This window comes from Rhinopithecus bieti, unplaced genomic scaffold, assembly GCF_001698545.2.
Source record: "Rhinopithecus bieti isolate Rb0 unplaced genomic scaffold, ASM169854v2 scaffold_46259, whole genome shotgun sequence".
NCBI classification, from domain to species: Eukaryota; Metazoa; Chordata; class Mammalia; order Primates; family Cercopithecidae; genus Rhinopithecus; species Rhinopithecus bieti.
In genome coordinates, this window is record NW_016818844.1 from 1,591,066 (window position 1) to 1,616,207 (window position 25,142).

At 38.7% G+C, this 25,142-nt stretch overlaps 1 protein-coding gene across 1 annotated transcript in view; it reads left to right on the forward strand.

Annotated features, from left to right (window-relative positions):
• The window catches only part of PCNX2 (pecanex 2), a 295,611-nt gene that overhangs the window by 223,654 nt on the left and 46,815 nt on the right, over positions 1-25,142 (forward strand). The window contains exons 25-26 of the mRNA XM_017857713.1: positions 15,581-15,639; positions 18,385-18,600. Coding sequence (XP_017713202.1) covers positions 15,581-15,639; positions 18,385-18,600 — 275 coding nt within the window. The remainder of the gene's footprint in view (positions 1-15,580; positions 15,640-18,384; positions 18,601-25,142) is intronic.

Genomic DNA, 25,142 nt, shown 5'->3' on the forward strand with positions numbered 1-25,142 from the left:
TTTAATACCACCAGCCTGGGCAACATAGTGACAGATGGGTCTCTTCAAAATTTTTTTAAAAAATTAGTTGGATATGGGGGTGCACACCTGTAGTTTTAGCTATTATGAAGGCTGAGGTTGGAGTATTGCTTGAGCCTAGAAGTTAGAGACTTCATTGAGCTATGATCATGCCACTGCACTCTAGCCTGGGTGACCGGGGCAAGACCCTGTCTCTAAAAATAATAAGAAGAAAAAAGATATTACCAGGTATGGTGGCCTGTGCCTGTAATCCTAGCTACTCAGAGGCTGAGGCAGGAGGATTGCTTGAGGTCAGGAATTCAAGACCAGCCTGGGCAACATAGTGAGGCCTCATCTCAAAAAATATTTGTTTAAAGATCTCAAATAAATCACCTATCTTTCCACCTTAAAGAACTAGAAAAAGAAGAGTGTACAAAACCAAAAGCAAGCAGATAGAATGATTAGGTTAGGGATAAATGAAAATGAAGAGTAGCAAAATGACAGAATAAATAAAACCAAAAATTTGTTTTTTGAAAACATAAAATTGATAAACATTTAGCTAGAATGGCCAAGTTAAAAACAAGACTCAACATGCTATAATTGCTAATAAGTGAGGACATTATTACTAGCCTTACATAATTAAAAGGAAATATAAGAGAATTCTATGACCCCATGTATTTCAACAAATTAGGTAACCTGGATGAAATGGAGAAATTCCTAAAGACATACAAATTACCAAAGCTGACTGAAGAATAAACATAAAATCTAAATAGACTCTAACAAGTATAATAAAAATAATTAATCAGTAATTTTTTTTTTTTTAAGAGACAGAGTCTTCCTCTGTCTCCCAGGCTGGAGTGCAGTGGTGTGATCTCAGCTTACTGCAAACTCCGCCTCCCGGTTTCATGCCATTCTCCTGCCTCAGCCTCCCAAGTAGCTGGGACTACAGGCGCCTGCACCACTTCTGGCTAATTTTTTGTGTTTTTAGTAGAGATGGGCTTTCACCGTGTTAGTCAGGATGGTCTCGATTTCCTGACCTCATGATCCGCCAGCCTCAGCCTCCCAAAGTGCTGGGATTACAGGCATGAGCCACCGCACTCGGCCAAATCAGTAATGTTTTTTAAAACTCCCTACAAAGAAAAAGCCCAGGACCAGTTGACTTCACTGATGAATTGTATAAAATGTTGAAAGAATTAACACCAATTATTATCAAATCTTTCAAAAGGAACAATTCCTAACTCATTCTGTGGGGCCAGTATCATCCTGACACCAAAACCAGACAGTGTCATCATGAGAAAAGAAAACCTCAGATCAATATCTCTTATGAATATAGATGCAGAAATCCTCAAAAAATACTACCCAACCAAATTCAATGCCTATTAGGGTTATACACTGTGACCAAATGAGAATGCTAGGGTGGTTCAACACATTAACATAAACCCCACTTGACCATTTCAATTTATGCAGAAAAATCATTTTGTAAAATACAACACTATGTTGTGATAAAAACATTAAACAAACTAGGATAAAAGAATGTCCTCAATCTGATAAGCCTAAATGCCATCAGTGATAGACTACAGTAACCAAAACAGTATAGTACAGGTACAAAAACAGACACATAGACCAATGAAACAGAACAGAAAACCCAGAAATAAGGCCACACACCTACAACCTGACAAAAACAAGCCATGAGGGACAGATTCCCTAATCAATAAATGGTGCTGGGATAACTGGCTAGCCATATGCAGAAAATTGAAACTGGACCCCTTCCTTACACCATATACAAATATTAACGTAAGTTGGATTAAAGACTTAAACACAAAACCCAAAACTATAATACCCTGGAAGACAACCTAGGCAATACCATTCTTGAGATAGGAACAGACAAATATTTCATGATGAAGACATCAAAAACAATTGCAACAAAAGTAAAAATTGACAAATGGAATCTAACTAAACTGAAGAGCTTCTGCACAGCAAAAGAAACTATCCCCAAAGTAAACAGACAACCTACAGAATGCAAGAATTTTTTTGCAAACTATGCGTCTGACAAAAGGTCTAATATCCAGCATCTATAAGGAACTGAAACAAATTTACAAGAGAAAAACAACCCCATTAAAAAGCAGGCAAAGGACATGAACAGATACTTTTCAAAAGAAGACATACATGCAGCCAAGCATATGAAAAAAGAAACGCTCAGCATCACTAATCATTAGAGAAATGCAAATCAAAAGCACAGTGAGGTACCATCTCACACTAGTCAGAATGGCTATTACTAAACAGTCAAAAGAATAACAGATGCTGGGAAGTTACAGAGAAAAAGGAATGCTTATACACTGTTGGTGGAAGTGTAAATTAGTTCAACCATGTGGAAAGCAGGGTGGCGATTCTTCATAGACCTAAAAACAGAAATACCACTGAACCTAGCAATTCCATTGCTGAGTATATACCCAAAGGAATATAAATCACTCTATCATAAAGACACATGCACGGTATGTTCGTTGCAGCACTATTCACAGTAGCAAAGACATGGAATCAACTTAAATACCATCAGTGTTGGGCTGGATAAAGAAAATGTGGTACATACACACCATGGAATACTATGAAGCCATAAAAAGAATGAGATCATATCCTTTGCAGAAACATGGATGGAGCTGGAAACCATTATCCTCAGCAAACTAACACAGAAACAGAAAACCAGATACCTCATGTTCTCACTTATAAGTGGGAGGTAAATGATGAGAACACATGGACACGGGGAGAACACACACTGGGACCTATCAGAGGGTGGAGGGTAAGAAGAGGGAGAGGATCAGGAAAAATGGCTAATGGGTACTAGGCTTAACACCTGGGTGATGATATAATCTATACAACAAACCCTCATGACACAAGTTTACCTATATGACAACTCTGCATATGTACCCCTGAACTTAAAAGTTAAAAAATAAATAAAGAGATTAAGAGCAGCTAAAGTGGACATCCTTGCAGTTTTCCCAATCTTGTGGGAAGTAATTCAGTTTTTCACCATTAAGTACAGTGTTGCTGTAGGTTTTTTTAGATGATCTTTATCAAGTGAGGAAATTCCTGTATAATTCTATTTTCTGAGCTTTTAAAAAAAAATCATGAATAGTATTGGGTCTTGTCAATTGCTTTTTCTGTGTTTATCTACATGAATATGTGATTTTTCCTCTTTACCATGTGAGTATGGTGGATTATATTGACTGATTTCTGTGCATTGAACCAGTCTTGCATCCCTAAGATAAACCTACTTTGTCATGGTATATAATTGTTTTTATATATTGCTGAATTTTATTTGCAATATATTTTTAAGGATTTTTGGATTTATATTCATGGAAGACATTGATCTTTAATTTTAATTTTTTCATGCTGTTTTTGCCAGGTGTTTGTATCAGGGTAATACTAGCTTCATGAAATAAATAGGAAAGTGTCTCTTCCTTCTATAATTTCTGAAAGAGGTTAAGTATAATTATTGTTAGTTCTTTTTTAAATATGTGGTAGAATCTTCAGTGAAGCCTTCAGAGCTTAGAGATTCATGTGGGGGGGAGTTTTTAAGCTACTAATTAAATGGCATTAATAGTTACAGGCTTTTAAAATTATGTATTTCATAATGAGCAAGTTATGGTAATTACTGAGTTTTTTGAGGAATTACTCCATTTCATCTAGGTTTTAAAATTCATGCGTGTAAAATTATTTGTAATATTCCCTATTGTCTTTTTGATACCTGCAGTGTCTGCAGTATATACAGTTATTTGTAATTTGTGTTTTCTCTCCCCTTTTCTTTGTCAGTCTGGCTGGAGATTTTTCAATGTTATTGATTGATATTTTCAAAGAACCAGCTCTTTGCTCTTTGATTTTCTCATCTGTTTTTCAATTTCATTGGTTTTTGCTCTTTATTTCATTTATTGTGCTTGCTTCAGGTTTTCTTTGCTGTTCTTTTTCTAGATTCTTGGGGTGGGACCATAGACTACGAGTGTGATACTTTTTTAATGTGTATGTTTAGTGCTATAAATTTCTCTTCCAATACTGCCTTAGCTGTGTTTGATAAATCTTGATACCTTTATTTCCATTTTCTTTCAGTTCAATGTATTTCCATTTCTTTTTTTTCTTTCTCTTTGTGTGTGTGTGTGTGTGTGTGTGTGTGTATTTCCATTTCTATTGAAACTTTATCTTTGACCCATGGTTTATTTAGAACTGTGCTGTTCAGTTTCCAAATGTTTGGACATTTTCCTATTTTCTTTGTGTTATGTATTTCTAGTTTAAGTCCATTATGGTTGGAGAACAAACTCTGGATGATTTCATTTTTTAAGAATTTGTGGAGATCATTTTATTTCCCAGAAAAATGATCTATCTTGGTGCACTCTCTGTGGGCACCATAAAAGAATGCGTCGTCTACCATTGTTGGGTGGAGTGTGCAATAAATGTTGAATAGGTAATGTTTGTTGATAGTGTTATTGAGTTCTCCTATATTATCGTTGATTTTCTGTCTGGCCTTTTTATCAGTTGTTAAGACATGGGTGTTTAAGTCTCTGTCTATAATTGTGGATTTGTCTGTTTTTTCTGTTCTATCAGTTTTGGGTTCACATATGTTGCAATTGAGTTGTTTGACTTATACATATTTAGGACTGATGTGTTTTCTTGCTGGATTAACCCTCTTATCATACAATGTTCATTTCTGTCTTTGGTAAACTTCTTTGTTATGGAGTCTACTTTATCTGATATTAGCATAGCCATTTCTGCTTTTCTTTGATTAATGTTTGCATAGTACATATATTTCATTTTTTATTTTCAGTTGGGCTATGTTACTATATTTGAAGTGTATTTCTTGTAGGCAGCGTAGGTCATAGTTTTTAATCTACTTGCTAATTCAAAACAAATGTGCTGTTCAGTTTCCAAATGTTTGGATATTTTCCTGTTTTCTTTGTGTTATGTATTTCTAGTTTAAGTCCATTCTGATTGGAGAACAAACTCTGTATGATTTCATTTTTGAGAATTTGTGGAGATCATTTTATGTCCCAGAAAAATGGTCTATCTTGGTGCACTCTCTGTGGGCACTATAAAAGAATGGATCACTTGAGCTCAGGAGTTCCAGACCAGCGTGGCCAACATGATGAAACCCCATCTCTATTAAAATACAAAAATTAGCCAGGTGTGGTGGCACACACCTGTAGTCCCAATTACTTGGGAGGTTGAGGTGGGAGAATCACTTGAACCCTGGAGGCAAAGGTTACAATAAGCTGAGACGGTGCCACTGCACTTCAGCCTGGATGACAGAGCAAGACTCTGTCTCAAAAAAAAAAAGTAGTTATTGTATTTTTCAGTTGTACAATTTCTATTTGATTCTTCTTTATTTCTTCTATTTCTTTGCCAAGGCTTTCTCTTTTTTTTTTTTTTTTTTTTGCTGAAGCTCTATTTCTTCATTGATTTCAAGTGATCTTAATTGCTCATTGAAACATTTTTATGATGGCTAATTTAAAATATTTGTCAGATAATTTCATCATCTCAATTTTGGCATGTATTGTCTTTTTAAATTCATTTCAAGATCTTCCTGTTTGTTTCTGATTATAAGTAGTTTTCTTTTGAACTCTGGACATTTTGGGTGCTATTATGTATTATGAGCCTCTGGATAATATTTACACCTTTGTTTCAGCTAGCTGTTACTGACACCGTTCTGACAGGAGAAAAGGAACTGCTGCTTTGTTACTTTCAGATGGGGTTAGATGTCCAGGTTCCCTACTCAGCCTCTATTGACTCCTGAGATGGGAGAGGGTAGAAAGTTTCTTGTTATTGCTTGATAGGGGGTAGGAGTTCAGGTTCCCCACTAAGCCTTTATTGATACTTTTCTGAATGGGAGGGATAGCAGCACTTCATTACTGCTCCCCATGTGGCCTCCTTACCCAGGAAAATTATGAAAGTCCGAACTCAGTCTCTTTTGACACCATCTCAGCAGGAAGGGAAGGGGCACCTTATTATTGCCTGGCAAGGGAGGAAGTCTAGGTTCTTCACTCAGTCTTTGCTGGTGACACAGGATTCTTTGGGGGGCCACTTCACCAGGCTCTGCCCATTCAGCCCAAGCTCGGTTTGCACTACTGGCCTGGTTCCCACATCCTGGGTAGAATGGTGAGGGGTGTGTGGGCAAATGGGTGTGAGGTCTGAACACAGTGCACAGCCAGGCACACAGGCTGCTGCAGTGGGGCCGGGCAGGCGGCTCCAGATGCCAGCACAGATGCCTCCTTCATGTGAGGCTGCAGCTGGACCAGGCATACCACAAGTAGCTTCTGCCTTAAGCACCCTCGCTGGATGAGGGGAATATGGTAGCACCCAAAAACTCAGAGATGCCAGCAACTAGAAAAAGCCCCAGGAGGGTGTTATAGCTTTGTCACCGCTCTAGCTCAGGAAGCCTGGAGGTCTGGGTCCCCCGAAGGATCACAGCTCTTCTTTCCCATGGTCCAGTGAACAAGAGCATGTCACTGCCAACAGCGCACTGGTCAGGGATGCGTGACAGTGCTTTTCACACCCGTCATTTGGCGGGTCCCAGGATTTTGTCCTGTGTCCGAGAAGAATGAGGTTATGTAGACGGTCAGAGACTGAACAAGGCAGAGAAGAGTTTTACTGAGTGACGGAACAGCTCTCAGCAGAGAGGGGACCCTAAGTGGGTACCCCCTACCCAAAGCTGGGTAGTCCCAAAGTGTGGCTGAGTCCAGGGTTTTTATGGGCTCGGAATGGGGGAATGCATGCTGATTGGTCAAAAAGCACCATTCAGTTGGCTGAAAGGCATGGAGGAAGTTCTCACTAAAGTTGGGGACTTTACCCAGAACTGGCAGCTTGGTTTCCAGGCTTTAATTTGTCTTTGGTTTGAAGGTTGGGTTTCGCCAGGGACCCACCCCTATCTGCCTAGGAATTTGTCTCCCTCCTGTTTCCGTCACTGGTACAGATAGGCAGAGGGCTATGGTTTTATCTGTGGTATTTGGCTGTTACAGAGAGGTTATGACCTACAGTTTTCTGTCTTGTTAGGCTGCGCCTTTCCTGACTCTCAGGCTAGATAGATCAGGGATTTGTTGATGCTTTTTTTTTTTTCTTTTGCTTCTGTAGGTGTTTCTGGGCTATATGAGGCAAAAGAAAACAGAGAAACTCACCACATTGTTTTCCTTGGATCCCATGATGCCCAGATGGTCTGCTTTTCCTTTTACCTTTCAGAAGGTGTTTTTACTATATGTAAAATCCAGGGTTTTCGTGTACCAAGTAGAGGAATAAGGAAAAATACACCAACTCCATCTTTCCGGAAGAATAGAGCCAATCTGCATGTATTCATTGTTCTTATTCATGCTTAGCTTTCTCTACTGCAGATTCATATGGTATGATGAAAACATAATATTTTGGATACCAGTATTCTGTATAGGGTATTCTTTCATTGCAGGCCTCAAATAGACTTTCAGGAAATAGACTTTTACAATAACATTAGGGGGTAAGAAAATTGCTTCATGCCCATATGGCTGCCTGTGAGCACACATGTATGTTTACACAGAATCTTAGAAACTTCACCTTGAGGTAGGCTGAATACAGTGTGGTTGCTGAGCGTATTTTATAGTTTATCTATAGGAGAATAGAGGAGACCAGAGAAGCATTAAGGGAATGTCAACAGAGAGAAAAAATGTTGATTCAGTCCCTGTCATAATAAGATCCTTGTGGAGAGAGTAGTATAAAACTCAGCAAGCTTTATAAACATAAAATGAAAAAAAAAATAGTTTTTTAACTTAATAATTACTTTGAAAAGTTGTATAACTAAGACTAAAACTAAAAAGTTGTATAACTAAGACTAAAACTCACAAAAACCAGTAGAAGACTTCTACACAGCAACAGTGGAGTAATATGTAGTTGTACTTCTATTTTTCAGTATGACTAACTTGTATTATCTTTTCTTTATGAAGATCTGGTTTAGAAGTTTTCAGTTCCAGAGATGTAGCAGACTAGATAATCTCAAAACTTTTCCACCTGCTAAAAGTATCAAAAAAAATGATAGGTTGTAAAATACCTCTTAGATACATGTTTGAGCATAATAATAAAGTTAGAAAATTTCCAAGGGCTAGAAAGAAAGAGGGAGCAGTAAACAGCAAAACCCGGTATCACTGCCTGGGAAGAATGGGGTGGGTGGTGAGTCGGGGCTCTGAGTCTCAGTAACATAGGGGCTGACATTTTAAAATCTATGCCAGGCTAGGTGATGAAGCGTTAGTCCTATAGAAGCAGAAAAAAGTTTCAACTAAGACTTCCACATAAAGCTGGAGCCCTGAAGGTCTGCCCCATCAGTGAAGAAGTGAAACACCCAACACAGAAAAGGAATAAGGAATCTCAACCGGTCAGAGAGAGGGAAGAGTGGGAACAAGTCTCCGTGGTAAATGAACATTACTAATCTTTTGTCACATGTGGGCTTGGAGTTCAAAACTATACTACCCATATTTGGAAACTGTCACGTTGAGAAGTTAACACAAAAATGGTACTGGTGTGTAATACCCCTAGAGTTGCTGATGAAGGCAATGTAAAATTATTCTTAAAGGACATGACATGTCTTCAACTAATTCCACAATAAAAACTGACTGGAAAGGAGCTCCCAATCCAGTACTACAGAATACAAAAGAAAAATATTCATCATGAACAAGAACCAGGAAATAAAATAAATAGCAGATTTTGACTATCCAAAACTAAAGATAAGTAAAGAAGTAATCATATATATATTTAGAATAAAAAGTTGTATAAGAAGAAATAAAACTAAAAGGCCAAGATGTTATGAAAAAATGACAAATTGGAACAAATGACTTATAAAAATCAGTGCATATAGTCATTAAAATGTATAGTGTAATAGACAAGTTAAATAGTAAATTAAACACAGCTAAACTAGAAAGCACTCAATCTAAGAAAACTGGCCAGAATGCAGCAGAGAAAGATAAAGAATGGGAAATATTCCAGGGAAGTTAAAAGAGAGTTAGAGAACAAAATGAAAGATGTCAACTAGAAATCTAGAAGTTCCTGGAAGAAGGCATAAAACAAACAGGGAGAAGCACAATTTTAAGAGAAAATAATGGAAAATTTTTAAAATTGATGAAAGACATAAATCCTCAGATTCAGGAATCTAAGTCATGACCATAACAAACTAAAATAAATTCATATTTCTACACAAAATAGTGAGGTTTCAGAGCACTAATATCAAAAAAGATCTTAAAAGCATTCAGAAGCAACAGAAAGAATGCATACTCATTAATAACAGTATGTATGACCAATAGAAGAATTCTACACAGCAGCAATGGAGTAATATGTCATTGTACTCGTATTTTTCAGTGTGGTTAACTTGCATTAGCTCTCTTTTCTGTCCCCCACTCTCATTCTCTTTCCCTGCCTCTCTTTCTTCCTTCACCTTTTTTCCCTTTTTTAAAAAAATCATTCCCATCAAATATGTGTACTTTTGTATGTTTGGGTATTTATTTAACTACTGATTCTACTTGTTTAACAATACAGGGCTATTTTTTTCTTTTTCTTTCTTCTTTCTTTTTTTTTTTTTTGTTTTTATGTTGAGACAGAGTCTTGCTCTGTCTCCCAGGCTGGAGTGCAGTGGCACAATCTTGGCTCACTGCAGCCTCTGCCTCCCAGGTTCAAGTGATTCTTCTGCCTCCGCCTTCTGAATAGCTAGGATTACAAGGGTGTGCCACCACGTTCAGCTAATTTTCATATTTTTAGTAGAGACCGGCATTTCACTATGTTGGCCAGGCTGGTCTCGAAACTCCTGACCTCAAATGATCCACACACCTCAGCCTCCCAAATTGCTGAGATTATAGGCATGAGCCACTGTGCCCAGCCTCTTCTTTTGTTTTTATTCTGGAGTTACTTTTAGTATGTTACATCTTTATAGGAGTTTACCTATTTCATTTATGTTTTCAAATTTATTGGCACAAAGTTGTTCGTAGTATCGTCTTATGATTTCTGATTCTGTAGTATTGTCTTTATAATTTTATAATCAGACTATAGTGTAATGTGTTTAAAAATCAAAGAAACAATACAATTAGAGAGCATAATAATATAAACTATGAAGATGGAATATGACCAAATACATCTGCCTGGACACCCAGCGAAAAGACATACCTTAAATATGGTGACTTGGAAAAGCTGAAAATCAAAGAGTAGGTGAAAGCATTAGGCAAGTGCAAACAAATTAAAGCTACTGTTGTGGCTTAATATTGAACACAGATGTATTTGGGGCAAAAACCATTAGGATTAAAAACATTTTATAATGTCAAAGACTAAAATTCACAATGAAAATATAAACTATGGATATCAATGCCTTAAGTCACATAGTACAACTTATAAGAAAAAAAAGGAAATTTTATTTAAAAACTAAAAACACAGTAGTGGTAGAAAATGTGACTCACTTTTCTTAGTTCATGACCCATCAAGTGATCAAAAATTAGATAAGGATACAGGAGAAATAAATAACATAATAATGTAGCTTCAATATATATTACAGAATATATACACACATGCATGTATACACACATGCACAAACACACATACATATAGAAAAAGAAAAAAACCTTTCCAGGTGCCCATGGAATATGAAGAAACACTGATTATATATTAGACAATTAAAAAGGAGCTCACCCTTTCATAATTCTTACAAACTACAATAGTAGTTCAATTTCTAGTAATGACATGCTGGGTATTTACAACCAATTGTCCTTAGTGAGGGCAACTAAAGAAAACTGGGTAAAATATGAAGAAAAGGGCCAGGCACAGTGGCTCATGCCTATAATCCCAGCACTTTGGGAGGCCGAGGCAGGTGGATCACCTGAGGTCAGGAGTTCGAGACCAGCCTGGCCAACATGGTGAAACCCCCGTCCCTACTAAAAATACAGAAATTAGGTGGGAGTGGTGGTGCATGCCTGCGATCCCAGCTACTCGGGAGGCTGAGGCAGGGGAATCACTTGAACCCAGGAGGCAGAGGTTGCAGTGAGCCAAGATTGCGCCACTGTACTCCAGCCTGGGTGACAGAGTAAGACTGTCTCAAAAAAACAAACAAATACAAAACAACAACAACAAAAAAGAAATATAAAGAAAAGAACCAACAAAACTTTCTTAAAACTCAAAGTTGTTGGTTGTTCAAAATCTTCAAAGTACTGAAAATTCAGATAAAAATCCAGTAGAAGGAAAGCACCCAACGCTCATAGCCATTTTTATTCAAGATCATTTGCCAAACCTGAAAAAAGAAACAGCCAAACTGAGCTATGCTTTGTGGTCTTGTAGGGCAAATGTATGAAAAGTCAAAACTCAGGCCCAGTAAGACTGGAGGTCACCTGAAGGGCCTGGCCCCAGGTAGTGCCCACCCTGATGGGTATACGGCAGTATGTCCTCAGGAAATGTCTCATAACAAATCATTCTGATGTTGCATGGTGACAGCAGAGTGCCACTGACTTTGCAAGAGCTAATACGATTGTTAGTGGCACAGCAATGAAAGACGGAAAAACAAACCCAGGTGTACCTTGTGCATATAATCAGTTTTAAAGGAAACAGTGTCCCTGTATTTAAACTCTGGCTGCCTTCTCATTGTCCAGATTTCTTTAAGGTTGCCCTGCCTATGAATAGAATCAGTCTATTTTTAGCTCCATCTTGGATTTGCTATATGAACAGACCCCCACCAAACTTCTCACTCTGGCCAGCAACATTTCCTCACTAAAAAAATGAGACAACTTTTACCATAGACTGTGTGTACTGACAAAGGGGAATTTGAAGCATTGTCAATAAAGAAAATTACTTTTAAATTACTTAAGTTGCTCAGATGAAACTGAGACAGAAGGTGCTTGACCTAGAGGGACTGACCAGGGGGTGGGAAGGCCAAGTTTGAAGGGAAGAAGACAGCTCTGCTCTCTGCATTTCATATTAACATAAAAGAGGGGTGTTTCTCAGTAAGTCAACTTCTCTGGAGAGTCCTGTTACACCACTCTTGTTCTGTAGTGCTCAGGACAGCATTACCCAGCAATGCACAGTGACTTTGTCAGGCAAATGCTAGGAACAGCATGCATCCACACACATGCCTAATGTGTACCAGGATTGCATGTTCCCACTGAGATTGGGAAGTGAGTTATAAGCCCTGTTTCCTCTTTGAGCTACAGAGCTGATGTTCATTTGATTGGACAGTTAAGGCAGAAATCCAATTACTGAGCTAATTAGCACCTTTGAGGGGTAAGCACCAAATTTATAGGAGGAAAGCACTGGAGAAAACTCAAATTACCCAGTGTGGCTGACAGTCCACCCTCTTAGAGAATATGTGGAGAGCCAGAGGTCCTAGGGGTACACAGGCAGCTTAGCTTAGTTATTGCTCCTCAGAATTTAGACTGTGTTCTACAGGCTTCTGAAAAGATAGCTTTCCAGTGAACATAGTTTTAGAAGATGTTTTAGTTCCCTAAGGAGTTTAGCAAATGACTTTCTTTTGTCTTAATCCTCCTTTAAAAATTGTTTATTCTGCTGCTTGAGAATTCCATTTGTGGTAGGTCTTAAGGTGAAATTAAAATTCCATTTAGGGACTAACTCTGCAGACATGGGATTTCAGCCTTCATTAGAAAGAATTTTGTTGTTTGCTCTATTTTCTGCTACCCTGAGATCTTTTATTTTTCAAAGCTGCTGTGGGAGTATTTGTAAGGAAAACTGAAGCTGTGATAGAACAGCATGCTGGGGTTCACAGCCTTTCTGAAATGTAATGCAGTGTTTCTTCTTTCCAGCCCATCCGTAGCATCACAGAATGCAACAGGATCTTGCCTAGATGGTTCTCAAATGTCTAAGACATACAGGAAAGGAAAGAATACTTTTTTTTTTCTGAAGACATGCCTTTTCATTTATTCAAATTATAGTTCCAACCAAATATCTTTTTATCTGTTTTGATTCCCAAAATTCCAACCAAATATCTTTTTATCTGTTTTGATTCCCAAAAGACAAGTTCACAAAAGAAGGCTGCATTCTTAGGTTTCTTCTTAAGCACCATTTCTGATAAGTGCTTGTCATTTGTTAAATTATACAGAATATGTCAATGATCATGTTTAAACATAAGCCACATATGCAGCGTTGACTGGCAGCTAGTCTTTCTTCTTAGCAAATATTATAGGGACAAAAACTTCAGAAGTAGCCTTATTTTTGACCATTCAATAATTTATTCTGCAAATATTTATTGAGTGACTACTATGTGCCAGTTGTGAGCAACAAACTTACTCTCATGGTACTTAGGGACTGATGTAAGAGTCAGATATAATCAGATAATTACACAAAGAGATGTATGATGTGGTGTAAAGTAAAGGCTCCTGAGCCAGCCTCCCTAGGTCGTATTCTGGCTGTACCACCTGTTAGATCTGTGACCTTGAACACTCTACTTAATTTCTCTGTGCCTCTGCCTCATCCGCTGTGAGAATGGGCATAAAACTACCTCAGAGGGTAGTTTTGAGGCAATAATAAGCTAATACATATAAAGTACTTAGAACAGGCACATGACACAAGCAAGTGCTACATAAATGTTAGCTGTCATCGTTATGATTGACGTTAGCCTTGACAAGTGCTCCAAAAGAGAGGTACAGGTACAATGCGTGAAAGAGAACACGACAAAGGAATCTCACGCAGCACAGGAGTCAAGGCAGCTTCCCTGAGAAGGTGATACTTGAGCTGAGACTTGAAGGATAAGAGGAATCAATGAGGAAAAATGAGTGGGAATGGAAAGGGATCCCTAAATAGAGGGAACATTTGCAAAGGCTACTGGAGAGGAAAGAGCAACAGGGCTAAGAGGTCTGGGCATGTTGAAGGGGTGGAAAAGGAAAACCAACAGGGTTGGAACAAAGAAAGCAAAGGGCAGAGTGATAGAAAAGGCTGGAGCTGGCCAGGCGCGGTGGCTCACAACTGTTATCCCAGCACTTTGGGAGGCCAAGGCAGACCGAGACCATCCTGGCCAGCATGGTAAAACCCCGCCTGTACTAAAAATAGAAAAATTAGCTGGATGTGTGGCGCGTGTCTGTAATCCCAGCTGCTTGGGAGGCTGAGGCAGGAGAATCGCTTGAACCCAGGAGGCGGAGGTTGCAGTGAGCTGAGATTGCACCACTGCACTCCAGCCTGGCGACACAGCGAGACTCCGCCTCAAAAAAGAAAAGAAAAGAAAAAGAAAAAGCAGGAGCCGGATGTGTTCAAGACCAGGCTTTCTACAGTTGTCAGTGGGACCTTCATTATGCCCAGATCTTTAAGTAAACCCTATGTGTGATACTGATGTATTTGTGGAAGTCCTTTCTTAATGTCTAATATATCAGATTTAACCATATGAAATTGCCATTTTGTAGGTGATAATAAACAGTTGACTGCCATCAATTTCATAGGCTTGATATCAATTTCATATTTCATTCTTTAAAGACCACCACGCAATATTGGAAATAAAAGGACAAAGGTAGGCTGGCATAGCCTCTCCAAGCAGAGTAGATCGGTGCACTTACAAAGGGTTTTGGGGATGTGTGGAGTTCAAGGACTAGTGAGGTTTTGGAGGCATACGCGGGTTGACGGCATCTGTATAGGAGGTTACTTGAAAAGCCTGTTGTTCATCAGTTGCCCCTCAGAAGTCTGCAGTGAGTCAGCTAACTCTCAGAAGCCAGGATTGCCATGGACTGGCTGCCTTACAAAAGCTGTGCACTGAGGAGTGTTTTCATGATGGAATAGGTTCAAAGCTGGTTCCAGTGGCCACTTGTTACCATGGCTGCAGATGATCTAAGAGCTTTCATTCTCATGGTTCAACCTAAGAAAGGTCTATAAGAGTATACCCAGCTCTTGAAAGCAGGTGGTGGAGATGTTGACTACTCATCACCATTTCCTGAAATCAATTTAAAGAGAAAGATATCTATTTGGACACTGTTCTCAAGTTCTGAAAGAGAGGGATGGCATATTGGCAGTTTAACACTTGCTTTTTTTTTTTTTTTTTTTTTTTTAAGGCAGATTCTCACTCTGTCACCCAGGCTGGAGTGCAGTGGTGCAATCCCGGCTCACTGTGACCTTGACCTCCTGGGTTCAAGCAATTCTCCTCCCTCAGCCTCCCAAGTAGCTGAGATTATAGGAGTGCACCACCACACCTGGCTAATCTTCTTGGATTTTTAGTAGAGGTGGGGTTTTGCACTGTTTGCCAGGCTGGTACCAAGCTCCTGATTTCAAATGATCCGCCTGCCTCAGCCTCCCAAAGTGTTGGGATTACAGGCATGAGCCACCATGTTCGGCCTAAATACTTGCTTTGATTTTGCAGATCTGGGGCTCCAAATTGATTAAGACACAAGGCCATTCTCTCCAAATTAGAGAGCTACTCATCTCTCCCCTCTATGTGTTTCTTGTACTGTTCCCTCTTTTTCTTATCATGAGACTCCTCTCTTCCTGCAGTGTGGTAAAACTACAGCAATCGTCTTAACCTGTGAGCTCTATCACATTTTCATTTTCCACTCATGCAGCTGGTTCTGTAAACCAACTCCTCCGCTTGGGGGGATCTAATCATGACCTTCTACCCTTTTGTGGCCTCTTCTAGTACAAGGCGTGTGGATAATTCCAACACAAGACTGGCAGTCCAAATTGAAAGAGATCCAGGTAAGAAGATCTCTTCTCTCTTTTTAAACTATTTATTGCTGTATGGATGGATTCTCAAAAGGAAGAATTAAATACTCACTCTTTACTCATTGTGGAGACAATGCACATCTTAGTTAATATGCTGACTGTCAAATGAAACTGTGTAGGTAGACTGATCAAGCATCCTGATTTGGTTTGACAGTGTATTGCTCCACTGTTTAGAATTGATTAGGACCTTGCTCAGTATTGGATAACTCTGTTAATCAAGACATTTTAGTTTGTGTGTAGTAAACCTCAAACACAGACTATAAACCTTGAGATTTGTCTTTTAGGAAAAAAACATTCTTTGGAAAAACATGAGCATGATAATGTCCTTGAAGGCAAACCATTCCACGATCCAGGATCTAGAAGCTTTCAAAAACTTTGGTCAGCATTAAGCTATGGAAGGATTTACCTGCTAGAAGATTATTTTACTTTTTTCTTTCCATAATCAATCTCCTTTTTTAACCATTCTGTTTCTTCCTTCCTCACATTAGAATGCAAATTTTAACTATTCTCTATTTTTATCTTCCTCACTCCCTTCTTTGTGCCCCCAAATCTGCCTAGGAACAATTGTATCATGCTCATTATCTGTATTTGAATTGCATATACATGATTAATTCGAAATCAGAATTTGAAATTTGAGATACCTGGAGAGAGAGGCTTATTTTTTGTTGAACTTCATGTCAGTACAATGAGGGAGGAGAGGTACTGATATCTCTGAGGTGCAGCTGTGGGACTGTGATGTTACAAGCCTATTGATATGAGGCAGAGGGACAGTTTCCCAAGCACATTGTGCTGTTAGTGAATCATAATTGCTGTCTCATTTTAATCTAATTATGCAGATGTGTGGTCAATGTGTTCTAAGAAGATGCCCTGAGTTGAATCTCTACTTTTAGTGATTTTAATTGTTTTGTTTTATTTAAACATTGAACAGTTTGAACAATTAAGCAAAGGCTAATTCTCTCATTCAGGCCTTTCCTTTCAAAGTGCCAGAGACTGAAAGTAACCTTTAATTAGTGTCTCAGAATGCATGCTGATTCATCAGAGAAAATGAATATAGTGCAGGTCAAGGAAGCTTCATCTGCATAGAAGATTAAGCATACTGATACTTTATTAGACTACATGGCATGACTCAGCCCACAGAACAATTTCTTTCCATTAATCATAATTAGGTTATAAATGCTCTAATTTTGATTCAGCTTTCAATTGTCATGAGTGGCCAGCAAAGATATTCACAGTTTGATAGTGTTATTCTGTAGATTTCTTAGAGGCGGATTGGTGATCTTCCTTGTGTAAGTGCACTTGGGGCATATTCACCTTCTTGTACCATTCCCTGCCTTCTGCACCCTGATTGTGCCCTGGTTCCCTTGGATACAAAGCAGGGATGCTCCGGTCAGATCTGTGGTCTTCATCCCTGTCCTCCCCGAATCTCCGTCTCCACTCAAATAGACAATCCAGAAGGGAGTGTTGAGTTTTGCTTTAGGCATTTCCTCTTTGGGACAACTATGCCTATGGCTTTCCAGAGCCATAATTTCCTCTCCTAAAGAAAAGCTACTCCTAAAATAAAAGTCGTGAACGTGAACATTTTTCCTAGGCTTCTCCCAATGCTTACTCCATCCACAGGACCACAGACCAGGAAGACTTCCCATGTTATCCAATCTTCTCTTTAAAAAATCTTATATCCCTCATCTTGAGAGATCCCTTGAAAGGAGGGAAAAGAGTCAGGGCTCAGCAGGGAGGATATAGGAAATGCACTACGCACTCCTAATTTCACCCCCACTCAACACGCACCCCTGGCTTTCCACTGGGAAGCAAGGTATTCCATCATTCCATCTCCTTTGCTGCTTCCTCCTTCACCCTTCCTTGGATGTCATTATCCACCCAATTAAAATGGCCAAAGTTAAACAAACAAGCAACAATGGACAATTCCAAGTCCTGACAAGGATGCAGAATTAGAGCTGTCAATCACTGCTGGGGAAATGCAAAAACGTTACAGCCGCTTTGGAGAACAGCAGTCCTGCTCCTAAGCATTTACTCAAGAGAAATGGGGAGAGTCATATTCACACAAACTCCTGTTCATGACTCTTGGTAGTGATTTTACCCATAATCACCAAAACTGGAAACAACCCAAGTGTCCTTCAGCAGATGAATGGATAGACAAATTGTAGCACATGCATACAGAGGGTACTACTCAAAGGTGAAACAGAACACACTCATATATACAGCAGATGAATGCATTATTCTAAGCACTGGCTATATGACTATATGCATTTTTCAAGACTCATAGAATAGTACACTAAAATGGATGAATTTTACCCTACATAAATTATTCTTCAATAAACCTGAATTTTTAATGTATATATAATTTAAGAACAAATGGTATCCATTTATATATAGTATAACAACTTATATGTTTATAATATGTAAAATATATATTTGTATATAACATAATACTAGCAATGATTGTTTGTGTTATATATTATAGCACATATATATAAAATGATGCTGCTTATTGCCTATAAATTATACAGAGAGAATATAAAGGGAAAAAAATAGGAGGGTCCCATATAATCCACTGAAATGTGGGAAGAACAGATCTTTTCTCTTTTATGTATATAAAGAGTCTGATTTTGCCCTTAATCAGATGACAGCTCACTGTTTCCTAGGTCTGGGTACACAGCAAGAAGTAGGCATTCACTGATCATATTTCTTGTCTACCTTTAGGGAATGATGACAACAATCTCAATTCCATTTTTTATGAACACTTAACAAGGACCCTCCAGGAGTCCCTCTGTGGAGACTTAGTTCTTGGTCGCTGGGGCAACTACAGCTCTGGCGATTGCTTTATTTTGGCTTCAGATGACCTCAATGCCTTTGTTCACCTGATTGAAATTGGAAATGGTCTTGTCACCTTTCAACTTCGAGGACTGGAATTCCGAGGTAAGAATTTCTTCATTGTGGAAACCGTTGACAGTTGGTTGCTTGAGTTAATTACCAAGCAAAACTTTAGGAAGAAGTCACTGTTAAACAGGAAAAACGTAATGTCTTCCTACTGAAAGAGAGCTTGCCACCACTACCTTGATATAAATAAACTACAGTCATCTGAAGGAATAAAAACATAAACCATAGAATGGCATGTAAACTTGTGGATTAGCAAACCAGGAGATTGGTTTATTAGCAAATCAGGATATTGATTTGGGAATAAATATCCCAAAGCTTTTTCCATTGGGAAAAGCTCAGAAGCCACAGGAGGTTGTGGGGAACATCAGGGCTCCAAATGGAGTCAGCCCGACGTTTTTCTGTGGGCCACAGGTGTTGGGATCTGCTGTGTGCAAATCATTTAAAGTCTTAGAGCTTTTCTTTCCTATCTGCAAAATAATAATAATGAGAATGGGTGCCTTATAATGTTACTGTGTGGTTTGAATGAGATCATGTAGAAGGCACTTCATGAATCCTCATTGCTTTGTGGTTATTGAGTCTGCCTGAATCTTGAAAGTATAACCCCAGTTTTCCTGCAAATCAGGAGCTGGGGTTATGCGGGATGCAGAAAGTGGTATAAGTGATGTACCTGTTGCCTTATCCTGCGTTGTTTATTCCTTAACTCGTTGCATGTTTTCTGAACATCTCCTCTGTATCAGGCAGTGTTTTAATACTAGAGATGCAATGGATACATAACATGAAAGAGTCTTATCCCGACGAAGCTTACCCCCAGTGAGAGACACCTAAAGTAAACAAGTAAATAAACAAGCAAACTTATTATAGCTTGGAGCAAGTGCTATGAAGGAAGTTAATAGTGTTCTGAAACCCAAAGTCACTGCAGAGGATAAGGGTGAGGAGGTGCCACGTTCAATGGGGTGGTCAAGGAAGGCCTTGAGAGGAGAGCGGGAAGAAGAAAGTCCCCAGAACTGATAACTGCTAAATGCATGAGTCAGGCAGCATCTCAGAGCATTCCTGACATCTGGGAGGACTCAAGTGACTAGGGCTGACCAGCGCTGGCAGCAACTTGACATGAGGCAGCAGGAAGCCCAGTAATGTGAGATCTCCCCGCCAGTGTCAGGGACTATTGTTATTCTCTGTTACAGGGAACGATGTAGGGACTCTGGATGAGGGAATGGTTGACCCTCTCTACACTTTAAGAGATTGGTCTGGTGGCTGTGTGGAGAATGTACTGGGGGAAGACAAAAGTAGAAGCAGGGAAACCATTTAAGACTGCATTGTAGACACCCAAGCAGAAGATGACGGCAGAGACACGGAAGTGCCCAGAGACTGGGAGGTGGAATCAGAAGGGCTAGCTGTTGGGGTGAGTGAGAGGGGAGGCTTTGTGTGCCCCCCAAGTTTCTAGATCGAGTGTCTGCGTGGGCAGAGGTGTGTTTACTAAAACAGGGAAGCCTGAAGGAGGAATAGGACTTTTTGGTCTAGTGGTGGAAGCATTCAAGTGAATGTGCCAAGTAGCTAGTACGTACAGTCTGACAGTTATTCAGGAGACATTAATTTAGCACTGATTACATGTCATGCATTAATGTAGGTACCATGAATACAGAAGTTAAGCCCCCACCTTAAGATGCTGGGAACCTCACAGAGAAGACAGGTATGGAAGGAGCTCATGTGAAATGAGTATCCCATGAAATGAGTATTATGACAGTGTCCTGCTAGGGCCACATTAGGGACCAGAGGAGAGGCACTGGTGTCAGGTTGGAGTCTGGGTCAGCTCAGTGGAGGAGAAAAGAGGAGCAGCAGATGTGATGACAAGAAAGCACCAAGTCATCAGATGTGTTCTCAGCAGGTGGTTTGGAAGTGGTTATAGGTAATGCTAGAAAGGTGAGCAGGAGCCAGTTCATACCTGTTCAAACCCTCACTGTGACAAAAGGACAGTTGAACACCATTGTCTAAAGATGATCAGTTATATTGGTTCTTTGGATGAGAATTTCTAGCATTAGTTTTGTGAATATCCATGCCTTTCCACATTCCTAAATAAATGTATACAAAATGTTTTTTTCTAGAGTGGTAGGTTCCGTGTTTTAGGTGTACCTTCTGTGCACTTTTCTGAATTTTAAGAATCTAATTTAGGGGGCTTAGTTTGGAGAAGGTTATTGAGCAAGGGAATAGTGATAAAACTCTACAGAGTAATCACAGAAAGGATATTTCCCCTACATTTAGCACAGATGCCAGAAAATGTCATGAGAGATGGTGGAAATAAGTGCCTCCAGTGCAATAATACAATAGAATTGTGCTGCTCTCTGAATTTCTGAATCTCAGCTCTTTTGAGAGCTTTTCTTTCTTTTTTTTTCAGTATATTCCTTTTTAAATATAATTTCAACTTTGATTTCAGATTCAGAGGGTACATGTGTAGGTTTGTTACATGGATCTATTGTGTGATGCTGAGATATGACATATGATTTGTCCCATCACTGAGGTACTGCTCATAGTACTCAACAGGTTTTCAACCCTTGTCCCCTTTTCTACCTACCACGTCTACTAGTCCCCAGTGTCTATTGTTGCCTTCTTTACATCAATTAGTACCAAATGTTTAGCTCCCATTTATAAGTGAGAACATCTGGTATTTGGTTTTCTATTCCTGCATTAATTTGCTTAGGAAAATGGCATCCAACTGCATCCACGTTGCTGCAAAGGACATTTTTTTAATGGCTACGTAGTATTCCATGTTGTATTATGTACCCCCATTTTCTTTATCCAATCTACTGTTGATGGGCACCTCGGTTGATTCCATGTCTTTGCTATTGTGAATAGTGCTACAGTGAACATATGAGTGCATGTGTCTGTTTGGTATAACAATTTATTTTATTTGAGTATATATACCCAGAAATGGGATTGCTGAGTTGAAAGGTAGTTCTGTTTTAAAGTGCTTTGAGTAATCTCCAAACTGCTTTCCACAGTGGCTAGACTAATTTACATTCCCATCAACAGTGTATAAATGTTCCCTTTTCTCTGCGGCCTCGCCAGCATCTGTTTTTTTTTTTTTTTTTTTTAAATAATAGCTATTCTGATTAATGTGAGATGGTATCTCATTGTGGTTCTGATTTCATTTGTCTGATGATTAGTGATGTTGAGCATTTTTTTCGTGTGTTAGTTGGCCACTTGTATGTCTTCTTTTGAGAAGTATCTGTTCATATCTTTTACCCATTTTTTAATGGGGTTATTTATTTTTTGCTTGTTTGATTGTTTAATTCCCTTATAGATTCTGGATATTAGACCTTTGTCAGTCGCATAGTTTGGGAATATTATCTCCCAATCTGTAGGTTGTCTTCTATTCTATTGATAGTTTGGTTTTGTTTTTGTTTTTATTTTTTTTGTTTTGTTTTGTTTTGTTTTTTGCTATGCAGAAGTTCTTTAGTTTAATTGGGTCTCATTTGCCAATTTTTGGTTTTTTGCAATTGCTTTTGAAGACTTAGTCATAAATTCTTTCCTAAGGCCCATGTCCAGAATAATGTTTTCTAGGTTTTCCTCCTATAGTTTGAGGACTTACATTTAAATCTTTAATTGATCTTGGGTTAATTTTTGTATATGGTGAAAGATAGGGGTCCAGTTTCATTCTTCTACATATGGCTAGCCAGCTTTCCAAGCACCATTTATTGAATAGGGAGCCCTTTCCCCATTGCTTATTTTTGTTGACTTTGTCAAAAATCAGATGGTTATAGGTGTGTGGCTTTTATTTCTGGGTTTGCTATTCTGTTCCATTGGTCTATGTGTCTGTTTTGTACCAGTACCATGCTGTTTTGGTTATCATAGGCTTAGAGTATAGTTTGAAGTAGGGTAATTGATGCCTCTGGATTTGTTCCTTTTGTTTAGGATTGATTTTGCTACTTGGGCTTTTTTTCAGTTCTATATGGATTTTAGAATAGTTTTTTTTTAGCTCTGGGAAAATTACATTGGTAGTTTGATGGGAATAGAGTCTATAGACTGCTTTGAGCTGTGTGGTCATTTTTTAAAATTATACTTTAAGTTCTGGGATACATGTGCAGAATGTGCAGGTTTGTTACATAGGTATACACGTGCCATGGTGGTTTGCTGCACCCATCAACCCATCATCTACATTAGGTATTTCTCCTAATGCTATCCCTCCCCTAGCCCTACACCCCACAACAGGCCCTGGTGTGTGATGTTCCCCTCCCTCTGTCCATGTGTTCTCATTGTTCAACTCCTATGTTGATTCTTCCAATCCATGAGCAAGGAATGTTTTCCCATTTGTTTGTGTCATCCGTAATTGTTTTCAGCAGTGTTTTTGTAGTTCTCCTTGTAGAGATATTTTACCTTTTTGGTTAGATATATTCTTAGGTATTTGTGTGTGTGTGTGTGTGTGTGTGTGTGTGTGTGTGTGTGTGTGTTTGTCTATTGTAAATGAGATTATGTTTTTGATTAGGCTCTCAGCTTGAATGTTACTAGTGTGTAGAAATGCTACTACATTTTGTACATTGATTTTGTATCCTGGAACTTTACTGAAGTTATTTTATCAATTCCAGGAGGCTTTTGGCAGAGTCTTTAAGGGTTCTCTGACTATACAATCATATGATCAGTAAAGAGAGATATTTTGACTTTTTTTTCTATTTGGATGTCTTTTATTTATTTCTCTGAACTGGCTGCTCTGGCCAGGACTTCCAGTACTATGTTGAATAGGAGTGATAAGAGTGGGCATCCATGTCTTGTTCCAGTTTCAAGGGGAATGCTTCCAGCGATTTGTTTGTCATAGATGAGTCTTATTATTTTGAGGTGTATTCCTTCTATCCTTCATTTCTTGAGGATCTTTACCATGAAGGGATGTTGAATTTTATGGAAAGGTTTTTTTTTCATGTCTATTCATATGATCATATGGTTTTTGTTTTTAATTCTCTTTATGTGATGAATCATGTATATTGACTTGTGTATGTTGAGCCAACCTTGCATCCTAGGAATGAAGCAGACTTGATTATAGTGAATTAACTCTGATGTGCTGCCTGATTTGGTTTACTAGTAGTTTGATAAAGATTTTTGCATCTATATTCATCAGTGATATTGGCCTGTCACTTTCTTTTTTTGTTGTATTTCTGCCAGGTTTTGGCATCAGGGTGATGCTAGCTTCATAGAATGCATTAGGGAGGAGTCCCTCCTCCTCAGTTTTTTGGAATACTTTCAGTAGAATTGATACTAGCTCTTCTTCTTATGTCTGGTAGAATTCAGTTGTGAACCCCTCTGATCCAGGACTTTTTTTGATTATAGGCTTTTTATTACATATTCAATTTCAGAAATCAATATTGGTCTGTTTAGCATTTCAATTTCTTCCTGATTCAATCTTGGAAGAGTGTGTGTTTCCAGGAGTTTAGCCATTTCATCTAGATATACTAGTCTGTATGCATAGAGATATACATAATAGTCTCTGAAGATCTTTTGTATTCTTTTAAGATCAATTGTAATATCATCTTTGTCATTTTTGATTGTGCTTATTTGGATCATCTCTCTTTTTCTTTGTTATTCTAGTTAGTGGTCTATCAATCTTGTTTATCCTTTCAAATCAACTTTTGATTTCATTGAATCTTTGTATGGATTTTAGGGTCTCAATTTTGTTCAGTTCTGCTCTGATTTCAGTTATTTCCTTCCTTCTGCTAGCTTTCGGGTTGGATTGTTCTTGTTTTTCTAGTTCCTTTAGGTGTGATGTTATGTCATTAAATTGAGATATTTCTAACTTTTAGAGGTAAGCATTTAGCACTATGAACTTTTCTGTTAGCACTGCTTTTGCTGCATCCCAGAGATTTTGGTGTATTGTGTGTGTGTGTGTGTGTGTGTATGTATGTATGTATGTATGTACATATGTATGTATGTATAAGACAGAGTCTCGCTCTGTCGGCCAGGCTGGAGTGCAGTGGCACAATCTTGGCTCACTGCAACATCTACCTCCCAGGTTCAAGTGATTCTCCTGCCTCAGCTTCCCAAGTAGCTGGGATTACAGGTGTGTGCCACCACACTCAGCTATTTTTTATATTTTTGGTAGAGACAGGGTTTCACCATGTTGGCCAGGCTGGTCTCGAACTCCTGACCTCAGGTGATCTGCTTGCCTTGGCCTCCTAAACTGCTGGGATTCCAGGTGTGAGCCACCATGCCCAGCCTGTTTTTATTCATTTAAAAGGATTTTTTTTCATTTTTGCCTTAATTTCGTTGTTTACCCAAAAGTCATTCAGGAACAAGTTGTTTAATTTCTATGTAAGTATGTGGTTTTAAGAATTCTTCTTGATATTGATTTCTGTTTTTATCCCACTGTGGTCCAAGAGTATGGATGATATTACTTCCTTTTTTTAAAATTTATTGAGACTTGCTTTATGGCTGAGCATGTGATGTGGTTGATCTTGCAGTATGTTCCATTTACAGATGAGAAGAATTGTATATTCTGTAGTTGACGGGTGGAGTATTCTATAGATTTCTGTTAGGTCCAATTGGTCAAGTGTCAAATTTAAGTCCAGAATTTCTTTCTTTCTTTTTTTTTTTTTTTTTTTTTT